The sequence below is a fragment of the Periplaneta americana genome, chromosome 3, assembly GCF_040183065.1.
Source record: "Periplaneta americana isolate PAMFEO1 chromosome 3, P.americana_PAMFEO1_priV1, whole genome shotgun sequence".
Classification (NCBI taxonomy): Eukaryota; Metazoa; Arthropoda; class Insecta; order Blattodea; family Blattidae; genus Periplaneta; species Periplaneta americana.
Window position 1 is genome coordinate 48,662 of NC_091119.1, and position 23,459 is coordinate 72,120.

A 23,459-nucleotide genomic window follows, 5' to 3' on the forward strand; every position below is an offset into this window, starting at 1 on the left:
GGCAAGTAGTTCATCGTACATGTGACTATTTCCATGTGCCTATATTGTTTAATTCAATTGGGTACCATATTCTCTCGAATTTAAAGCATTAAAATTGTTCCTGAACATTCAATGGTCAAACTGTGTTGTGACATCCGTAATTAAGCTACAAAGGAAATGCAAAACAACCAAGACACAGCACTAGCTCAACAATGCGACATGAAACACCAATTATAAAAATTTAATTGAATTCAGCTCCTTTGAATGACTAAGAACGGACAAAATTACTCCAGCTTTCTAGTGTGAGTGGCAAAATCCGGTAAGCAGTCGTTTTGTAAAGTGTGCCCTCCTTGTTTATACTAGAAATTAAAGTCCCTGGCCACATTGTGAGACACGCCTTGATTTTTAATAAAAATTCATACTTGCAGACTGAAACAAGGTACGAGCTATTATTTTCACATGCCCAAAAGAAGGCACTTAGTTTCTTTTATCTTTTGTGACCACCAGTACACAAATTTGGTAAAAAAAATAATAGGAGGTAAATACTAATTCACTGTAATACAATCCCTATATAAGCAATCAAATACATTTCTTTTAATTTTTAGTCAAAATACTTTTGGCAGCGAGTAAAACATTAATTGACCATGGCATACTATTATATTGCTTCTTTTGACAGAGGTGGTCGTAGGTGCCACCTCCGTCTTCATGAGCTACTAAACATTTTCACTCAGGTCGATATCTGGCGAATTTCCTCGCCAAGACAACATTCTTCCTAGAAAAAGGCTTTTATTGTTCGGGCAGTATCACAAGGCTCTGCATCTTATGTAAGATTCCATTAGATGAGGCAGCAGTCCTTGCAGTGATCCTGCCACATTGTGCAGAGCCTCTGCCACTTGTAACAGACCAAATCATAACAGAGACCCGATTGAAGTTCAATGAAACATATTACACACTCTGCCTGACATGTTCCACCACCGTGCCTTCACACAAACTGAGGATTTTTAACTAAGATTTCAAATGTTGACTCATCATTAAAACAAATCTGAACTAAAATGGAAAATTATGTAGTTCAGTTTAAGAGTGGACAGAGAAAAATAGCCTCTAATTGCATTTACCGATTCCAGAAATTCAAGATCCTTTCGTGGATTCTATCACAAAACCAATCAATGGAACAAGACAACTGTTCTATTTTCTCTTTATATAAGCAAGGTTTCCAAAAGTATCTCCTCCTACATTCCTCTTTACTGGAAGACTGAATAATTCTCTACAAAAATTGAGTGCATTAAGCAGCGCCACTGCTAAGTGACCTCGTCTGCAGGGACCCTGAGTGAAATTTGTAATTTTTTAAAATTTTCTACCAATTATTTTCAAATTTTAACCATTTATATATGTCATTGCCAGTAGGTTCTGTACAAAATTTTACGTTTCTACCTTAACTCATTTCAGAGTGATTGACGATTTTGTTATTTTTCAATACCCGACATAATACCTAACCTCTAACTATGCCAACTCTAACTCCTTTTTTTGAGATAAATACTTGTTTTGGACTTCCAAATAACACTGTGAGTGCTGTCATTAGCATTCTGAGTTCTACCTTTTGCGCAGCACTGGAGCCAAGCCTCTGGTGCACTGGCATAAGTTTAATTACAGCTTCAGGTGTCAGTGTTACTTTCATTTTAGTGTCACTCTCTGGAGTCTGACCTTGTGTTCGCTGTCCGCTGTAGAAGCACCAAGATGTTTTGCCTGCTGGACATTTCCCATGTTGAGGGTCGTCTTCGGTAGACATATAGGTAATGACCGATGGTGACATTTATGGCTGAATCATTTTCACGACATCAGGAGCATTGTCAGTACTTGCATTTCTATAACTGGTCAGCCTTTTAGACTTCTACCTATACATCCGCCCAAAATTACATTTTTTACTGTCCATTCTTTTACATGAATTTTGAAAACAGTTGCAAGCCTCTTAGAAACATAGTTTGCACTCTTCCTTTGAAATACAGATATCTGGACCAAATACTTTGATATCATCCAGGTGTACATGTATTTCGCACAGTAAGTGGGCGTGTCGGACATTTAAATGCCTGTACACAGCCCTTTAAAAATGGCGACACAACAACAATAATTTCAACATATTTCGATTTACGAAAGTCTAAATAATTTTTTACTGTAAACTTAAAAAAATCAGTTTTTTTTTTTTCAAGTAAAGTTATTAAATTTCACCCCTGTGTTCCCTTAACGCATTTAAGGTAAGTATTTCTTAATGTGTTGCTATGACTTGAATTTAAATGACTATAAAGATTGCTGGTGAATCCAATACACCGATGTAACTTAGGTTTATAAATCTGTCTATTAATGGCGAGTACTTTACTGTCCGCAGGGTAAACAGCAACGTTGACAGTAAGTGCCATAGGAGACAGGTCTACGCTATGAAATGTGTACAAAGATATTTACAGAATTACTCTACTCTGCCATGTCAAGTGTATTAGTGTCCTGTACCTCAACAATAAGGACACATAAAGGCTCTGTAATGACTTGTGTTAAGAGGATATAGAAACTGCATATTCAAATAGAAGTTAACTAAAATACATACATAACGCTTTTGCACATTACACAAAGAGAAAACAGTGAGAACTACAATAAGTATTTCATTTGTAAGGTCTTAATCCGTGTGTGTTCGTAAATGCGTTTTCAGTCTGTGAGACACTGCGAAGCACTTGCCGCAAACATGGCACTTGTGTGGTTTTTCGCCTGTATGCATGCGTAAATGTGTTTTGAGAATATTCGAGACAGAAAAGGATTTATCACAAACCTCACACTTGAACGGCTTCTCGCCTGTGTGCACACGTGAGTGAACTCTAAGATTTCCAGATTCATAAAAACACTTTCCACACACTTCACATTTGAACGGCTTTTCTCCAGTATGCTGCCGTGCGTGAATTTTGAGATCGCCAGACTTCGAGAAACTCTTCCCACAGTCACTGCAGCTGAAGGGCTTCTCCCCCGTGTGGCTCCGGATGTGCATGTTCAGAGTTCCAGAGCTCGAAAAGCACTTTCCACAGATATTGCATTGAAACGGTTTCACACCAGAGTGCTGGCGAGCGTGGATCTTAAGATAAGCCGGATTTGAGAAACATTTTCCGCAAACGTCGCAAGTGAACGAAGTCTCGGCGGAGTGCAAGAGTGCGTGAGTTCTGAGATGTCGAGATTCTGTGAACGTCTTTTCACAAACATCGCATTTAAACGGCTTATCGCCCGTGTGCTGGCGTAAATGGATTTTGAGATTTCCCGATCTCGATAAATTCTTCCCGCAAACTTCACACTTGAAAAGTTTCTCGCCGGTGTGAAGCCGTTGGTGGCACTTCAGTATCTGGGCTCTGGAGAAACACTTCCCACAAACGTCGCACTTGAATGGCTTCTCGCCGGTGTGCGTGCGTGTGTGGACCTTAAGAACATCCGAAGTCGAGAAACTCTTGTTACAGATTTGGCAGCTAAACGGTTTTTCGCCTGTGTGCGTCCGCAAATGTTTTTCCAGACTTTCCACAGATGAGAAGCACTTTGCGCAAACATCGCATTTGAACGGCTTCTCACCTGTATGAGTTCGTAAATGTCTTCTCAGGGAGTGAGCAGCTGCAAGAACCTTGCCGCAAACGTCGCACTTCCTGGAGTTGGTGCCAACTCTTGTAGGCAAGTCAACACGCCCCTCACAAGACGCAACCTGCCTTATGATGCGGGCCTTATCTTGCTGAGTTGAGTGGCATTGTGCCGACACTTCAAGGTCCTGGATAACTGCAAAGCTACAATACAAACGTAGCAACAACTTATACAACGCTGAAAAATAAATCACCAAGAACAGAGTTCCCTTGAAACTATTTCTTTATAATGTTCTAAAAAACCACAGATAATGCGAATCGAATCTAATATATAATTAATAAGTGGACATTTATGATCTACTTACTGAGAAAATAATCCGAGAGTTGGAAGGGTTGCATCACTCATTGTAGCTTATCTTCCAAAACATTAGAGAAAGTGAATTATTTCAAGGGAAAAATTGTTCCGGGGCCGGGCATCGATCCCGGGACCTCTGATTGAACATACCAGCGCTCTGCCAACTGAGCTACCCGGGAACTCCACCCGACACCGTCTCAACTTTTCCTTTTATATCCAACAACTCACGTGGACTGACGAAACGCCAGAGACCCACATCGAGTGCACACAATCTCTGTGTGGCTTGGAATTGTGGTTTTCTGTTAACGTACACAGTGACGTATATATTATGCAAATCTAGTCTTTCAGGTGAAGGTCCCTGTAAAGCAGATTTGAATAATTTCAAGGGAAAAATTGTTCCAGGGCCGGGTATCGATCCCGGGACCTCTGGTACGTACGCAAATCTGCCTAACAGGGAGCTTTACCTGAAACACTAGATTTGCATTAGAGAAAGTGGTTTTAAATTAAGCAAGTAGTTATAGATTTTTGGATAACCAAATGCAGCAGACCCAAAAAAATAGGTACCGGTAATCCTTTTACTCTTCATAAGTGACGAAAAGTTCTAGGTAGAAAGTGTAAAGAGTTCTATAATGTCAGAAATATTAAGTCTTATTTCTTTCTTATACAGTAGAACCTCTATTATCCGTGGTAATGAAGGGGATGGGCTGAACAGTTAATCGAAAAAATCGGATAATCCGTATCATAAAAGGTTTTCGTAAATTTAGTGAATAATATACTTTGGTAATTTCCTCTATGGACTTGTACTTAAGACGCAAGGCAGTGGATCACAATTGAAGTCTCGTTGTCAACGACGGGTTTTTAAGGGCAAGGAAACTCCTTGTAATGGCCAAGTGGGGAAAGATATTAGTGAAGATCCTGTATTCTGCACTTACATACTTTATGTACTCCAAACTGGAATTCTGTTCTGAGGTGAGCCACAGTTTCTCTTTCCCCAAACCATTCAATTATTTACACTTTTTTTTTATATTTAGCAAAACACGATTTCTTTTGACCCGTTGTGCCGTTTCTTTTCGGCACACAACCATTTATTTCAATTTTATCTTTTCCTTTCTATGCTAGTTAACTTTCCACTTTTGTTCTAGTTCCTCTTTCTCCTCATAGATGGCTCACTTCCTATCCATTTTCTGTCTTACCTTCTACTCTAGTTTAGTTGTTTGTTTTCTTTTCTTCAATTTTCACGTGATTGCGTTTTGATTTATGATTGGTCGGAGGCCAGTTAATATTTTTACGGGGGCCAGTTATTATTTTGTAATAGCGTCATTTGATTGGTTAAGACCGGGGCGCATAAAATATTTTTCGAGGGTGCATTAAATATTTTTGGTAGTAGTCAGTCTGCGTCGGACTTTCGTTGAGGAAGGTTGTGTAGAGTTGAGTCAATGGGGAGCCTTCGAGTAGGAAGGGTGTAGAGAGTGTAGTCTGAGACTACGACTCGTTGAGGAAAGAAGTGTAGCAGAGGGGTTTACTATGTGGAAGTAAAGCCGGGTCTACAAACAGTATCATTGAGGAAGGACGTGTCGTATACGGGAACCAACTGTGTGAGAGTGGCGCCAGATCTGGAGATAGTTAGAGTGTGGTAACCGTAGTTATCGGTTGCTAATAATCGTGACTGAGTTGCGAGAAAGTATATTTAAATATCGCGAGCGTCGTAATTGTATAAACATCGAACTGGGTTCGAGAATTTTTCAGGGGAGAGTGCAGCCAACTTGGACTAAATAACGGCGATATTAGATTTGTGTTCTGGCTCTAGCTGTGATGTGACTTTCGAACCAACTGGAAACTTGAAGCAGTGTGGGTTATGTGCGAGTTATTTTTACGAGTAAGATGGCAACAATGTGCAGTCTTTACGAATGTAAGGTAACAAGCTATTTCCTTTATTGATGCTATTTTTCAGTTACGAACATTTTACTGTGAAGAAGCAGCAGCGTTATTGTTTGGTGAGTATATTCTCAATAAATGTTTTATTGAGAGAGTGTGTGTTGTTACTCAACTACATAGACAAGCAGATTTCCATCCCGATCATAACGTTTCATGGCAGGGTTTTTCTGTACTTTATTACAACCAACAATACTAGATAGGCCGAGAACGCCTCACCGTAGAAGACATTTCATATAGAAGTTATACAGTACGACAATTCGAACAGTAGACCATACCGTGTAAGAGAAAGGACTTGTAGTAACAATCTCTAGATAAAAGTAACGTGCTAATACAAAACACAATATTTCATATATTTCTGAAGCAAAAAAAAGAAAGTTACGGATAATCCACCAATCGGTTAATAGGGTGACGGATAATCGGGGTTCTACTGTACACCAATAATTAATATAATCATATTGTCAACAAGATGTATCATTAAAGAGATGGACAATGTTTATGCATATAGGCCTACATTTTAGACATGGATTTGCAACATCATGTGGAGATATAGTATTACAAAGAGCCGGTGTGGATAGGCCTTCCTTCCATATCTTAATTTTAAATGAATGGGCAACGTTTTGAAGATAAGTTCTAACTTCGTCTGCAGGTGCTAAAGAGGGGGATGATAAGGTGGGGTCGTTACACTCACTCAACAATAGCTTGCAGAATGCGATTTATGCAGCAAAACGGCTGAGGGTTCACAAAGACAGATATATGAAGAAAATAATAATCTATGTAGGACAATAAAACAATGAGATACTTGCAGACAGTCTAGCAGCTCACATTTACTAAAGCTAAGAATAAGACCCAGTGAGAAGGTTCATAAGCCAGGTTCACAAGATTCCGCAATGTAACAACAGAGAACTTAGTACAAGGACTGGACTATGCATTTTCCGTTGTGTGTGATAAATTTTCAGCTATAAGCAAAATGTGTTGTGTCATTAATAATATACAGCTACATTATCTGCTTAACATTTGATCTGGCACACTGTCTACGTAACTTCACGCAATGTAATGCAAAATGAACAAATTTATTTAATGTAGCACACAGGAAGGCTTTAGAGACTTGATATGCAAATAGAAATATATTAATTGGAATATCTACTAACTGCGTGCGAGATTGCTGCTAATGAGGAAAACTTGAGCATAATTTGCAAGAGAACAAAAACGTTTAAGTTTGCAGCATAAGAAAATTATGTTGAACCGATCAAGCTAAACAAAGACAGAGAACGGCAGGTCATGATGAAGAATACTGGACTGGCCAGCTGTGTGGATCAGCCGAGACATGCAGGAGGATAAGATGGGAGCAGTAGTGGAATTATGAGGAGACACTTTAAGTGATAGAGGTGGGTATATTGTATTTGTAATGGTTGTTGTGCATAATTTAAGTCATTTCAGACCCCACAAAATATTGTGGTGTGTATTTTAGAATCAGCTGTTCAACAAATGTACTGATACTTACTTACCTACTTACTGGCTTTTAAGGAACCCGGAGGTTGATTGCCGCTCTCATATAAGCCCGCCATTGATCCCTATCCTGAGCAAGATTAATCCAGTCTCTACCATCATATCCCATCTCCCTCAAATCCATTTTAATATTATCTTCCCATCTACGTCTCGGCGTCCCCAAAGGTCTTTTTCCCGCCGGCCTCCCGACTAACACTCCATAAGTATTTCTGGATTCGCCCATACGTGCTACATGCCCTGCCCATCTCAAGCGTCTGGATTTAATGTTCCTAATTATGTCAGGTGAAGAATACAATGCGTGCAGCTCTGCGTTGTGTAACTTTCTCCATTCTCCTGTAACTTCATCCCTCTTAGCCCCAAATATTTTCCTAGGCACCTTATTCTCAAACACCCTTAATCTATGTTCCTCTCTCAAAGTGAGAGTCCAAGCTTCACAACCATATAGAACAACCGGTAATATAACTTTTATAAATTCTAACTTTCAGATTTTTTTACAGCAGACTGGATGACAAAAGCTTCTCAACCGAATAATAACACGCATTTCCCATATTTATTCTGCGTTTAATTTCTCCCTGTGTGTCATTTATATTTGTTATTGTTGCTCCAAGATATTTGAATTTTTCCACCTCTTCGAAGGATAAATCTCTAATTTTTATATTTCCATTTCGTACAATATTCTGATCACGAGACATAATCATATACTTAGTCTTTTCGGGATTTACTTCCAACCCTCTCTCATTACTTGCTTCAAGTAGAATTTCCGTGTTTTCCCTAATCGTTTGTGGATTTTCTCCTAACATATTCACGTCATCTGCATAGACAAGCAGCTGATGTAACCCGTTCAATTCCAAACCCTGCCTGTTATCCTGAACTTTCCTAATGGCATATTCTAGAGCAAAGTTAAAAAGTAGAGGTGACAATGCATCTCCCTGCTTAAGCCCGCAGTGAATTGGAAAAGCATCAGATAGAAACTGACCTATACGGACTCTGCTGTAAGTTTCACTGAGACACATTTTAATTAATCGAACTAGTTTCTTGGGAATACTAAATTCAATAAGAATATCATATAAAACTTCTCTCTTAACCCAGATGTTCCTGAATTATTTTTTTGTTTGAAATTTCGAAAGATGGTGTGTATATTGTTCATAGTGATCCTTAGGAATGGACAAGTATGTTTTTTAAGTAATAACCTTCCTAGGTTTTGCAGAAAAGTGCGTTCTTCTGGAAGGACGTCAGGATAATGACTATAATTTCATAAGAAATGTGAAGAAAGATTTTTCGTAATAGACAAGCGAATTTCAGCAGTTCGTACCACAAAATTATACTCGTGGTCCTTCAAAAACTATAAGAAATACTAAAAATAACATTTAGGGCCTAATAATGTTAAAACTATAGATATCATTCAGCACAATTACATTTATTGCTATTTATTTAGGAATGATAATATGTTGGAATACCACAAAACAATTGAGAACATGCTGACATAAATAAATATCGCAGAGTATAGCATGAATTAGCTGTAGATATCCAGTCACTCATGCTTATCACTAATCCAGTGACTATGTTTTTTTACTAATCCAGTAAATAATGTTCTTTCACCAATCATTTCACTTGATGTGAAAAGACACAAAACAGCTGACATGAAGAGGCAGATCATACTTGAGGCACATTGTGGTTGCTTTTTTTTGGCATATCCTGCATTTCAGTTGCTTCTTATGCGTATGAATGTCCACTGGCAGATCAGAAACGTAGTGGTCCCGTCCATCATACCAGGATGCAATTTTTGATACCTTGGAAGGCCTACCTTTGCTGGTGAGAATCCCTTTTGTTTGATTTCAGAATAGCTGTCGCAACTCGTCTCTGAAGAGACAGATTATCTATATTCTCTTCATTAGGCCTGTACAAAAGACAGGCGTTCTGTTCAGCGACATCTATAAGATGAACGATGATTGGAAAGTACCATTTCTTCCCTCGGATGGACGTCCGATAGAGAGACACGTTCTGGTCCCCACGATCGATGCCTCCCATATGATTGTTGTATGACTCAAAAAGACGAGGTTGAGGCACAGCTATCCTTAGTTTCTTCTCTCTTGAAAAGCGCCCAACTTGTCTCAGAGGAAAAATTTATCTAGGTCATCGTTATCACACACATACCACTTCATCATGATGAAATCGAATCTGTCTCTCGATATTGCTTTTGACACAAGTTCATTGTGACTGTCTTGTTCCCCTTGCCAGTACATTCTTCTTCTGGTAACTACTACTACATAACCACTAAGCAGGACTACAGCTAGAAACATCATCATTTCATTTTCAGAGCAGTCTCCTACTCTGTTCTTCTTTGCTGCGTACTGATTGATATAAGTGACCATCATGTTTAGAATTTCTTCATCGGGTTTGAGTGGTACTTCACACATCAGAGGTCATTCCGTGCTTGGAAGAGTTGAGTCTTCATTTTCAGGTTCCCTTGTAGTTTCTCTCTCGGCAGCTTGTGTCCCAGTAATACCTTCCTTGTTTGTCTGCAGAGTTGGAGGGACCAATGTAGAACTGGTGGTTGGGAGTGTTGAGCCTGCTTTTACAGATTCCTCTCTATCTTATTTCTTGGTAGCCTTTGTCCCAATAACGTCTTCCTTGTTTGTTTCAGGGCTGTAGAGGGCGTTGTAGATCTTGTCCTTCTACACTTTCTAGATAGCGGAGATGGACCAGGTAACAGACGGCAATCCTATGTCATATGATGAATCCTCACAGTCATTGTTGATAGCGATGTCAGTTACAAACACATCGGCACTCAGCTGGCTTGCTCTCAAATTATCTACACATGGGTTGTCTTCTGCACCCGAATCCTCATCAGTCAAATCATCATTTGCATTTAGAGGTAGCAAAAGTGCGACATCTACACCACTGTTTGGAATAGTTTCACTACTATCCATGATTTCCAGAAGTTCATGCAGTGTAATTTTTCTCCGGGAAACACAAAGAAAATACCATATTATCCTGACGTCCTTCCAGAAGGACGCTAGAAAACATAACGTTATTACTAGTTATGAATGTACGTTCATGCAAATTTCACATAAGTGTATTGGAAGCCCTAACCTTTGAGATACTGCACCATAAATTTCAAAAAAATAATCCGTAAATTACGGTAAATATAATTACCCATTTATAACAAGGTCAGTCAAATCAACCATCGCTACTGAAGTCCAACATTCAGGTCTTAATTTCTCGCTCACAACTGACGATTAACTTGCAGCTGCTCTGCAGTCGTCAACAATGGACATTCGAAAGGCAGCGTGACTAACAATAGTAACATTTGGAGCCTAATATTAATTATTACGTCATTATTTCTTAAGCCATGCATTCCGTCCTTCTGGAAGGACGTCAGGAACATCTGGGTTAACCGAGTCATATGCCTTTTTGAAATCTATGAATACCTGATGTACTGTACCCTTATACTCCCATTTTTTCTCCAATATCTGTCGAATACAAAAAAACTGATCAATAGTCGATCTATTACGCCGAAAACCACACTGATGATCCCCAAGAATTTCATCTACATATGGAGTTAATCTTCTCGAAAGGATATTCGACAAAATTTTAAACGATGTCAACAAAAGTGATATTCCTCGAAAGTTACTACAGTTAGTCTTGTCCCCCTTCTTAAAAATAGGTACGATTATGGACTCCTTCCATTGTTCTGGTACAATTTCCTTTTCCCAAATAGCAAGTACAAGTTTATAAATTTCGCTATATAATGCACTTCCACCCTCTTGTATTAATTCCGCTGGAATTTGATCAATACCTGGAGACGTACTTTTTTAGATTTTCTTTTGCAATTTCGACTTCAGAAAGTGTGGGTTCCGGTATAAATGGCTCAGCAGTTTGTATTTCAATTTCGTCCCAATCATTTCTATTTGGCCTATGTACATTTAGTAGTTGCCCAAAATAGTTTTTCCATCTGTTCAAGATTGAATGAGAGTCTGCAAGCAAGTCATCCTTGATCACGTTTACCCTTGCCTGATATCCGTTTTTAAATTCCTTTATACTCTTATATAAATCTCGAATGTTTTTATTCTTACTATTTGTTTCTACCTCATTAAGTTTTTCCTTCAAGTAATCTCTCTTTTTATTCCTAAGTGTACGACTTACTTCCCGTCTTTCATTGAAATAATTATCTCTATTCTCCTCAATTGGATTCTGTAAGAATTTCAATTTTGCCTGTTTCCTTCTATCTACTACAATGGAACAATCTTCATCAAACCACGGTTTCTTTTTCTTAGTTTCATGATAGCCTATGCTCTGCTCAGCTGCAATTTTGATATTATCTCGGATATTGTCCCACACGCTATTAACGTCTAACTTTTCCTCAGCTTTGTCGGAAGTTGCTAAAGCAGCAAACCTATTTGAAATTTCAACCTGATAACATTGCTTAGTTTCGTCGTCCTTTAATTTCAGAATATTGAATCTACTAATATTAGTTTGTTGCTCTACTCGCTTAGCTACTGATAGTCTTTCCCTTAATTCTCCAATTACCAAATAATGGTCACAATTAAATTTATATTCTACATCACCACAGGACTAAAGCGACGAAGAAACGGACGGAAGTGAAAACTAGCAAACCACTCACCTCTCGGTGAAGACGTCATCATTCGCTTCTGTTAATTCCAGCTTCAGTTCTTCCTTAATTGTGTTTGTATCACGTGACTCCTCCTAAAAAAATGGAAATAAACCAAAGATACAGAACGTCATGTTTGGGAGCAGCAATGAAATTCGAAAATTTCTCCAGGTTTCCTGTTCACAATATACCTAAAGATTCATGTCCTTCACAGCAAGAGTTGGATCAAGGTCATTTCTGTGAAGTAGACCGAATGTCATTTCTACATGTGGAAATATGCCATGAAAAAAAAGGGAAGTAGCCACTAGTATAGGCCCATTCACAATGAAAATTAAACACAACCGTAACATAAACACAGAAGTTTGCGCCCAGGCTACCAAATGGGATCATTCACAATGATTCACATAAACATTAACATAAACATTACCGTAAGATGTTAACATGAAAGTTTGCAAACTCCAAACTTTCATGCTTATGCTTACGTCATTTGCAAACAGAACACAATCGTGGAGCGCTGAAGTATGCGACAGAATATGAGGAAATGGCGTCGTTGTTATGTTTCCATAGTTACCAAGTATGACTGCTGTTATGTTTATGTTCCCATAATGAATGATGGTATGACTTCTTGATTTTACTGTAACATTTATATTCTTAAGTTAACGCTTACGTTATGTTTAATTTTCATTGTGAATGAGCCTTATGGGTTATGTGCCCAGATGATAGACAGTTAGTATTTCTAAATCCATCTTCATCTAAAATAACCCTCATGTAGTCGAAGATTTCTTCCATGGATCCAAAGTTTGTATCCCTCAGTGTGAATAAAAATTCCACTTGTGTAAGGGTAAGCATGCTTCTATGATCTTTGTGGTCTGGTACAGATATATAGCGAATCAGAAAAGCTGTACTGATGTTCGTATTGCACACGCAGCCTTCAACATCATGAGTGCCATGGCAATGCACGCATGCAGCAAGAGGACAATAATCTCTTACAAATATCTGAACATCACTAGTAGAGACTCATATGGCAGCTTCACTGTCACATGCCTGTCAAATTAACTTGTGCTCACTGTCAGAAATTCCTGTTCTTTCAAGATGGCATCGAATACAACAGTCAAAATGTTGGCGTCACGATTAGAATCAGGTACGAAGTTGCAAAACCAGTCACCAGGATTACCGTTCACAGTGTGTCAACGGTAAAAACTACTACCAACTAAATTCATTAAGACAGCACTGGCTTTGTTTGTGATCACAGACGAAAACGGATCCTCTGATTTCTTGTTTTATCACTCTACTTCTTAACTCCAACATGATTTTTAGGACTTCATTATGCATCATTTTAGAAATCATTTAAATGCAATACCCTTCTTCATGAGATTCTTTATCCAAAAATAAAATTGTGCACTGAAATGAATTAAACCCCTGAAAATACTGGAGGTAGGTGAAGTCTCACCCTGTTACACAATGCTAGTTCAAATGTGCCACAAAATCTAACGCAGTTAATGGCATTCAATGTATATGTACTGCCCTTTATACTTAGTGTGGTACATTTACTAACATACAAAGCGCTTGGTTCAGGACATCAGTCATGTAAGACTTGGAAAATTCCAGCATTTTATTCTGTCCACCAAGTGGTTATATCTGTCTCTTTCAATTTCGTTCACAGTCTGCTCAAGTGAACAACGGACATGGAAAACTGTGCAAACACACACGCTTTTCATAAAAACTAACTGGTTAACATTTACTTCAATCCCTTCACGGACTGATCCATTTGTTCTCGTCACTGTAAGAGAAGCTGACTCACCCCAGAGCAAATAGTTGGCGCTGCAGGTCCCTCAGATGTGAGGTCACACTTCTGGTCCTCGCTCTCTGCCTTTATTCCAGCCACATGGAGACCCAGTATGATTCCTTCCTGCAGAACACGTGACAAACACATTTATAGTTTGCAGAAGTCCATTTCATGCATTACTGGTGGTGCTCTGGACCTTGACTGTCTCTGCAGCAGCTATAAAAAACTGTGAGGAGCAGTAATACAGTGTATAGCCACGAAACCTTAACAGCTACATACACATTAGGGTGCAGTGGAAATATGACGTTTATGGAATGAAAATGTAATACCAGGGAAAAGTTGTGGGGTGATATCATAAAGAACAATGCAAAATATATTATTTTCTCTAGATTAATATTTAGAGGTGCCCCAGGAACATCATATGTTGAAATTTTCAGAAAATTTTGAGGTTCAGATTTTTTAGCGAGAGAACATTCTCCAGTGATTTAATCTGAACAGGATACCAGAACATGTTAAAAAATAAATGTTACAAGACTCGGCATATTTTCGGTCTCCTGTTGTTTCATCTTGAAGTGCCACAAAAACCTCAATTTATAAGAAAACTGGGAATCACAAAACTCTTAGGTATTATATATTATAATAAAATTAATGGAAATTCATTCTTTTTATGTTGCAGGGTATTTAAATCAGAATATCTCTAATTAATGCAAGAAATCTGACCTTCTACCTGTATTCGCAATGCCAGAGGGGCTGAACCCATCACAATTATCCACCTATCATGACGTAATGAAATATTACCTACGGGTCAAAAATGAATTAAAACCTGACTTCAAATCAAAAGAATCTACTGTTGGACATATTTCAGAAAGAGTTGCTATCAAACTAAGGAAATCCAGGTAAAGGCATCAATTCCGAAAGTCAGTCATACAGAATATTACAACTGATTCGTGCTTACCATGATCAATACACAAACTTAATGAAGCCTTGTAAGAAACGACAACTAAAATGACGACATTGCAAAATTCAAAGAAGCAGGAAACAAATTATTTGATAAATGCAGTTGCAAATGCAAAAAAAAATTAATACTGTAGGCTTAATTGCGATAAAGACTGCCGTGCTCCAAAACAAGAAAGAATACAGCAAAGAACAGAAAGAAGGATGATCATTGGACCTGTTGATATAGTTACCACTGAGAAAGAAATGAAAAAGAAAACAAGAATAAATTGTAACAAAAAAAAAAAATAAATGGGATGAAATGAAATTTTTGTCACACTTTATGTAAAAAACTAGGCCTATATATTGTGTCCTTTTGGTCCCGTCAAAAAATAGGCCTACTGTGTACTGCAATCCCAGTTTAGAGTGTTCCAAATAAAGTTTAAATATGTGATTTTACAGCAATTCATTAACTATGTAATGAAAAACAAAATAATAGAATAAAACTAAATTTTACGGGAGAGACAAAACACTATAGTAAGCAAGTTTGCTGTATCTCTCACTTATAGCAGAAAGCAAGTTTTGAAAAAACGATCACACTTTGACACACTGCAATGAGGAGAAATAACCCAATTTTACTACGACGCTTTGAACATCATGTAGAGGCCTGCCTTTTGTTAACGAATCCATCAAAATCTCAATTTTGCAAATTTTGCAGTTAGCAAGTTTTGCAAAAACGGTCCTCAATTGGACGCATTATAATCTGCGGCTATTTGCGCCCATTATCTAAGGTTCATAAAAATAAATAAATTTAACGGCAGCATAAGCGAAATATAAACACAAACCACAAACATATTCATACTAAACATCTAGACGCGAATTCCTTACCGGAAAAATGATTTGTTACTCATCATAAAAGGAAAAATTTAGTCAAAACAACAAAAAATGTTAAAATAAAACAGTGATCGCCAGACGTGAAATGTCCGACAATCTTATATAACAAAAGTGAATAAAATATTGGGATGTCAAAGGTCCGAAGTCTTAGGTTTTGGCGAAATAAGCAACTGAACTATTCTGCAGATGCAAATTGTCTGGAGGCGCCAGTACTAATATTCCAGATTAAACATAAATGTCATTTATTAGCACAGAGACACTTCTGAGATTACATTGCTTTAACTCTCACCCACTGTACTGATACATACTGTTAGCTGCTGATTATTGTCTTTCAACTTACCTGCAGTAAAACTTTATTTTCTCCAACACCTTCGTCGTTATTTTCTTCCAGATCCAACGGGTCGACTTCCTCTGGCTCTGTCTTGATGCCGTCCATCACAACTGACAGGGCTGAGTCAGAAGTAGACATCTGCTTACACAAAGTGAACTGCTATCAGCATTCGTACACCACGTGTGCGTGTCATGAGCAGAGTAAGCAATTACTAGTAGCATCAGCACATATTACGGAACTATACACAATGTAGGCTATACGTTTTCTCAACTAATTTTTACTAAAATTGGTATGAAATAACGATAAATAAGTATTTACAACAGACACATTATAAAAAATTGTGTGACAACTGGTTACAACACAAGCATGATGGTGCAGAGTCTAGGAGTAGGGCAGTATTCTATTACACGAAGAGGTTATTTTGTATCTAAATCCAACACAGATGAGATATGGTCCAGAAAATTTACCCAGAGTCCTCTGGCAGGAAGAGGGTTGTTTCACATATCGTAAATGTCACAACTTCACTTCCCTGCCACACAGGGTTGCCATACGTCTCGGAAAATCGGGACTGTCTAGGTTTCGAAGGTTGGAAGAAGTGTCCTGGGCGGTTTGGTAAAAATCCCGGATTTACAGAATATATCTATTGTCTAGTTCAAAAGTGCGACCACTCAAAAAAACATGTTTTGAGATATCTTCAGTTGAAAGTTTCAAATAAATCACTTAGAAAGGAACGGAGTTCCGGTTCATAACCACGACAATTAGAAATGAGTCAATATTCAGGACGAGTGTATCACAAGCTTCCAGTTCATTATTAATACATTTCGAAATGTATTAATAATGAATTAGTAAAGTCCATAATTATAATTATTTCTAAAGCAGTTAATTTAGTTTCATTTTTCTTTTTGGTTGTAAATATGACTTATCTCAATACTGAATCGGAAAGAGCTCCGAAAGGGGCTTTCAGTAGTATAAATAACTAAAAAATGGCAATTTTTTAGTTGTCAAGCTTTTGAACTGGTCAATTGATATACCGGTACATTTTACGATAATATGATGTCACGTCCACTATGAAAAGTATTCGAAATTTTCGCCTCAGCCGCCATATTCAAATTCAATTGTTAACAACTGGAAACTTGACTACAATCGCCTTGGTTTATGTTTATTGATTAGTCTTGGCAAGCTTCATTGTACTAAAATAGCTTGGCTAAACACTCTCACTGTTATTATTATTATTATTATTATTATTATTATTATTATTATTATTATTACTGTGACTACGCTACCAAAACGTAAAATTAAACTTAAAGACGAGTATTCAGCAGAATTGCCTGCAATGCAGAGAGGTTGCAACGAGTATAAAGCGGAATGTAAATTCTGCAGGTAGGTTTAACTGAAATTATTTTTAATGTTAGAAAAAGAACAGATTTCCATTCTTTTAGAAATATTACAAGTGCGGTATTCTAAATGGAAACTGTATTTGTTCACAGCTGCTGCTTTTCAATTGCACATGGAGGGAAAGTGATATCAAAGATCACATTGTTACGGCTAAACGCAGAGATGCCTTAAAGTCAGTGGCCTGCAGTAAGCAACTAACTACTTATTATACCACCAGTCCTACAACTCCACCACATGTACAAGCAAGTTGTTTACAGAAACGTTCAATGATTCAAAGGTAGTCAAAACATTTTTCAGTGCAAAACCAAAACAGAAGCTACTGTAAATATGTAATTTCTCCTCTTACACAGGCAGAACAGAAAGAACATATTTCAGAATCGGACTTCGTGGGCATCAGTACAGATGTCAGTTATCACAAATATCATATTTCCTGTGATAGTGCAGTCTTTTTGATAAAGTTGAGGGCATTGAATCAAAAATGGTAGATACAATCGAATGTCAAAATGAAAATTCTGATACAGTCTCACAATATTACGAAGCAGAACAATGAAGGTAAAATATCTTCCTTTGGGGGGGGGGGGGGGCAGCACTAATACAAATTTTGGGGGTCTAGGTAGAAGAGGTGAAAATAACGTTTTTAACAAATTGAAATGTAAACTGGGTACATCATTTTGCACAATTCTTTGCAGGCTGGTGCTGACAGACACTCTGTAGATGTTCGGACTATAATTGTGAGTGTATATCAGGACTGTTGCTGGGTAGAAACCTGAACATATATTTCAAAGTCATATTGTTCACATGTTACGCCATCAGCACTAAGATATGCTAGAGACAGAACATTCAAGACGCTAAATAATAATAATAATAATAATAATAATAATGATAATAATAATAATAATAATAGTAATAAAATAATAATAATATAAATAATAAGATAATTATTTACTTCTCTGCTAAATTGATAAATTATTGCATATATAGTTGAAACCAACTTATCAGAGGGGAAAAAAAATATTTCAGCTCACAGAACTTTTACAGTTGATGTGTTTACCATAGCACCATAACTCATTTTCGGTAAAAGTGGCGTTTACGATACATTGCCTTGCAAGGGTCGATATCGGCACAGAAGACAATGTCTGAGAGTGGGTAGTAGTAGTAGGGTTTAAAAAGGGCGCGTCAGCTACTATGGCTACTTGCGCCCTTATCTAAAAATATAACAAAGACATAAATAATATAATAATCAGAGTGCTAAAAGAACTAAAAAGCGTTGTCACGATAAAACGAGGCACACAAATGCAGTATACATAAGGTGATTTCTACAGAATCATAAAAGTGAGGAATTCTACCACACTAGGTGGTATTCAAAACGAACAAATAAAACAATAAAACTAAAGCCACCAGAGATAAATTGTGAATCATATTTTAGTCTGAGAGTCGGTGATCGCTTAGAAAATTCAAAACTAGAATTTTATTTACGTTGATTCTTTCACAAACCATAAAATTAGACTTATAGTGGAAAATTATCAGAAGAGAAACTTCCATCATTCGTCATAAGTTTTGGATACCAAATGAAAGAAATTTGATAAAGAAAGTCGATCATCACTGTTTGATGTGGTGGACTAAACACTGGCCAACACACATGTTAGACCTGTTCCTGACTATATTCGACTCGCTGATTCCAAAATGGCACCAGTTTTTCCCTATCAGCTCTAGTTCTTGAGACACAGCTCAAATGCCATATTCCTCTACGGAACACTCCACTGTCATGTATGGGACAGTTGCTCACAATTTTATTTTGAAATAATTACTCTTACAGCTAGTAAAGTAGTTGCAAAATAATTTGGCTTGTTATGAGACCTAACAGGACACTTCAGGAGGTTCAGAGTGCATTTAGACTTAGTGCAAGCCCTATTACTAGGGTTACTAAATTAAGATTTTATTATCACTATGGGACACTCGAAGTCCACCGTCATATTGCTTTTGTAAGACTACTATCAAAATTCAGCTAAACTATCAATGTTAAAAATTTGACATATTTTTTATGTTTTCATTGTGAAGTTTGCTTATCGACTAGAACATTCAGATTAACTTCTTGCTCTTCAACGGAGTAGAATTCACCTTTAACAGTGTTGCCACGTTTGGGACATCGGCTGTCACGTATGGTAACTGTGCATTAAACTATGAAAAATGAAATCAAGAACATGGTTCCTTGGCATTCTCAAAGCAATGAGTTAGACAGCAACACATTTAACGTATAACAAACAACAATACGACAACATTAGCATGAAAGATTACAGATATCTCAAATATGAAACTTCCTTCTTGTTCACCTGTCTGGGTGATCAATTTTACAATGTCCCCCAGATCATAGATGATGCAGTCTGAATCCTTTGGACATTTGTACTCACAATCTGACATTTTAATTCTATTACCTGAATTAATCCTTTTGACCTGGTCTGCGTATACTTGCTCTTCATATTTAACAGTTACCCATTCTCCTACTTCTTACTTGAGGTTCTCCGGACAGGGAGTGTACTTTGCAACTTACATTTACGTTAAGACATGAAAGGTAGAAATGCCTGGAACCACGACCACTGTGTTCCATGGATTGCCTTTTGTATTTCAGTTCTGATATCGTCTTCATTAATGTAGAAAATACAAGTTTACGGTACTAGCTGTGTTGCCAAATATTTTTCACACTGCACAAAGTTGAAATTTCTTTTATTTTTTGCCTCACTAAGCGTTTATAATTTAAATATATTCTACAGCAATTTTATTGCCACTCAGTTATCACTATTATATTGTGTTGTCCAATAGAACAAACCTTGTCTTTCTAGTTTTTAGAAGAGCAAAGTTTGCCATTATTGAGTATGCATTTAAATAAATTAGGATTTTTCAAGTAACTGTACACTATAACCCCTACATACTGTACCTGTACAATAAATCCACTTGTACTCGATAATCTACGGAGATAATCTGCACGTAGAACCCGCAATTACTGCGTAACTCGTACAGAGATTCCTAAACACTATCCGATTCAACATACATAGCGAGTATCCGAGTTTTTAAGGAAAAAATGAGATTCCGTATTCACGGCCATCTTGATGAGAATCAATTTATTGCATTTCAATCAGGGTTGCCATACGGACTATAGTCGTACGCATACGACTATTTTGACTAATTGTACGAGGTACGACCGCATTCTATGTCGTACGCAATTTTGTACGACTATTTCACTGAAGGGTAAAAATAACTTATGTGGGTTTATAATTAAAATAAAATTGGTGGTTAATTCGTCCCTTTTAGACAAGTTTTCTTCATTTAGTATGTCCTGGACTAATACGAAAGAAACATGCTTTTAAGGGGGGGGGGGATTTGCTTAGAAAATCGATCTGTAACTATGCTTGTCATGCAAGTCATAATTTGTCATCTTGAGCTCTAGGTTTCACGTAGACGGCGCAGTTATATCAAAGTAATACGAGTTTAATCTTATTAACTTCCTTGTTTGCTCGATAAAGGAAATCTCTTATCAATTAAATAGTACACGGTAGCATTAAGAAGTCTGAACGCGCCGACATTATAGAGGTGTCGGGTTTGAGTAGACTGTAGATGAATTAATTTGATATAATTTTCAGCCGCCGCATTTATTGATATTAAAATAGGCCTATCTGCCGCCGCGCCGGCCAAAGATCAAATTTCTGCTGACTTTAAATATAACAAAGTTGTTTCTAACCAAGCGTCATCGTGCACGCCTTATTGCGATGGCAGTGTTGATGATGAAGAAATGGGTGGTGATTTGTTTCAATGCTGAATGTCATTGTGGATGTGAACAATAATTAGTAGTATTTTTAATTGGAACTAAAAATTTATTGGTAGACATATTTATATACAATATGTATGTATTATCAACTGCGTAATGACATGAAGGTGATAATGCCAGGGAATGATTCTAGGGCCGAAAGTTGCCCATCATTTGCCCTTAATGGGTTGAGAGAAAACCCGTAAACAATCTCAACCAGATAATTCGACTCATCCAAGATTTGAACTGCAGCCCGCTTGTTTCACAGTCAGACTTGCTAACCATTACTACACAGCGTTGGACTAGAAATATATTAGGAAGTTGCGAAATGTATGACAATTTTATGCTGAAGTACGACAATTTTCATAAGTTAGTACGACGGTTTCGATTCCTTTATCTGGCAACCCTGTTCCAAATGAATGAGAGTAAATGCGCACAAATGTGCATAAGGTGAGTTAATCAGTCTGAGCAAAACTTATCAAGCAATGAACGTCTTTCAGCGCACTTTTCGACGTGGTGTCGTTCACATGGGTTGATGCACAATTCGCACACGCATTATTAGTTCAACTCATGGAAACTCTTCGTGCTGCATACCTTGTGATGAAATCCACGGATTGCGTATCGTATCGTAGTTGGGTCGCGTCCACTCTCTCGTACACATGGCCTCTGTTGTGCAGAATTCGCTGCGGATGTCTTTCCTCTTCTCCTGCAGTCCTTGGAGCTAGTCTCGTATGCGCTGGTGGTCAGTAGTAGTAGCTGTCGTCTGATGTCTTCGATGAAGAAGGTCTCTCTCATTAGTGCATACTTCATTGTCGATGGTGCCGTTTTTCCAACTCCTAGCACTCTTTTCATGAAGCTTGCTTTCACTGTTTCTATTTGTGCCATGTCTCTGCTTGTAAGTTTGTCCCAAATGATGTTCATTCCATATGTTGCTATGGGGTTATGAGTGTCTTGAAAAGCGTCATTGCTGTTTCTGTGGATAAATAATTGCTGGCGATGGTTGATGCTGTATATTGCTGCTGACACTTTTTGTTGTACGTGTATTCTGAAGGATTTTGTGGTTGTTTGTAGGGTGATGCCTAGATAGGAGAGTTGCGATACGACTTCTAGCGGCTCGCCGAGAAGCGTTAATCTGTCATTTGCTTGGGCTTTCCTCCCTTTCTGAAGGTCATTTGCTTGGTCTTTTGATGATTTATTTGCAGGCAGTTTTCGTCAGCCCATTTCTCGAGTTTATTGAGTGTACACTGCAATTCCTCTTTGTTAGGCGATCCCAGTACCATGTCATCAGCGCTGTCCTTGGTGATATCTACGATGTCAGCCGTCATGATGTTGAAGAGCACCGGGCTGATGGGGTTCCCTTGCAGTACTCCATTTGTTTGCCTTATTTTCTTTGAGAGTATGCACTCATCGTGTACTTGAACGTAGTTGCAGTCCAGGATGCTTGCCACAAGTGTTGCTAATTGGCTTGAGTCTTCTAGAAGGGTATCTCTCTGTTGATGAGGTCGAATGCTTTCTTATAATCAATGAACACAGCTTCAGACATCTTCACTTCATTACTACCGAAAGATAATGTTTTCTTCAATAGGCTGCATTGTGAACTCCCCTTGGTGTGAGAACAGTAACCAGCATTAAATGTAGGGACGAGGGAACAGAAAAAGCTCAACATACGCAGTCCAAAATGAATAATATGCTTCACATAAAAAGTGTAATGACTAATCAAGCGGGCTAAGCTGGCGCTATTATTGATACACAGATTAGCTCAAACGTCAGCAGACTATATCAACTGCGATGTCTATCTAGCATCTGGGTGAAACGAAGGCGATAATCGCAGATTTGTACTCCAAGTGTAAATATGGATAAACTCCAGAACACGGACAGCAACCTTTCCCTCTTATTTCAAAATTCCAACCTTGTGCACACAAAATAAATTATTGGCACTGAAAAGTGTCTTTTCGTAAATATAATGATGCGTACTCGACAAACGCAGACAAATCTGCTCTTTTTAGTATTTTAAGACATAATTTGGTAGGTTCAATCCGTGTTCTAAAATTTTCCCTAATTTGCCTTGCAATGGAACCTGTATGCAGCACAAGCAGGAAGAATCAAAATACGCTTATAGGCTTGAAGTTGTCTGAAGAGATATAACTGCATATCTCTCAACATTTTCTTGCAGAAATAGAATTCTTTCCGAAATAACCGTTAAATTTTAATATAGCATTTGTTTGCTGTGTTAATACATCACATAATATTTTACTATTTTCTTTCTCTGTTGAAAATGTTCCCACTTATACTTTACTACTCTGACTATATTTTGTTCCTTTCCAGTTTCGTAATTGGCTTT

At 37.8% G+C, this 23,459-nt stretch overlaps 1 protein-coding gene across 1 annotated transcript; it reads right to left on the minus strand.

Moving 5' to 3' along the window:
- Positions 1 to 2,521: 2,521 nt before the first annotated feature.
- On the minus strand, positions 2,522 to 20,432 carry LOC138695716 (oocyte zinc finger protein XlCOF6-like). Its single transcript, XM_069819836.1, has 5 exons — positions 20,252 to 20,432; positions 15,934 to 16,062; positions 13,782 to 13,889; positions 11,993 to 12,075; positions 2,522 to 3,776 (listed from the first exon to the last, which is right to left on the minus strand). The coding sequence occupies exons 2-5, from the start codon at positions 16,060 to 16,062 to the stop codon at positions 2,642 to 2,644; spliced, it is 1,455 nt and encodes a 484-aa protein (XP_069675937.1). The 5' UTR covers positions 20,252 to 20,432; the 3' UTR covers positions 2,522 to 2,641.
- Positions 20,433 to 23,459: the final 3,027 nt, after the last annotated feature.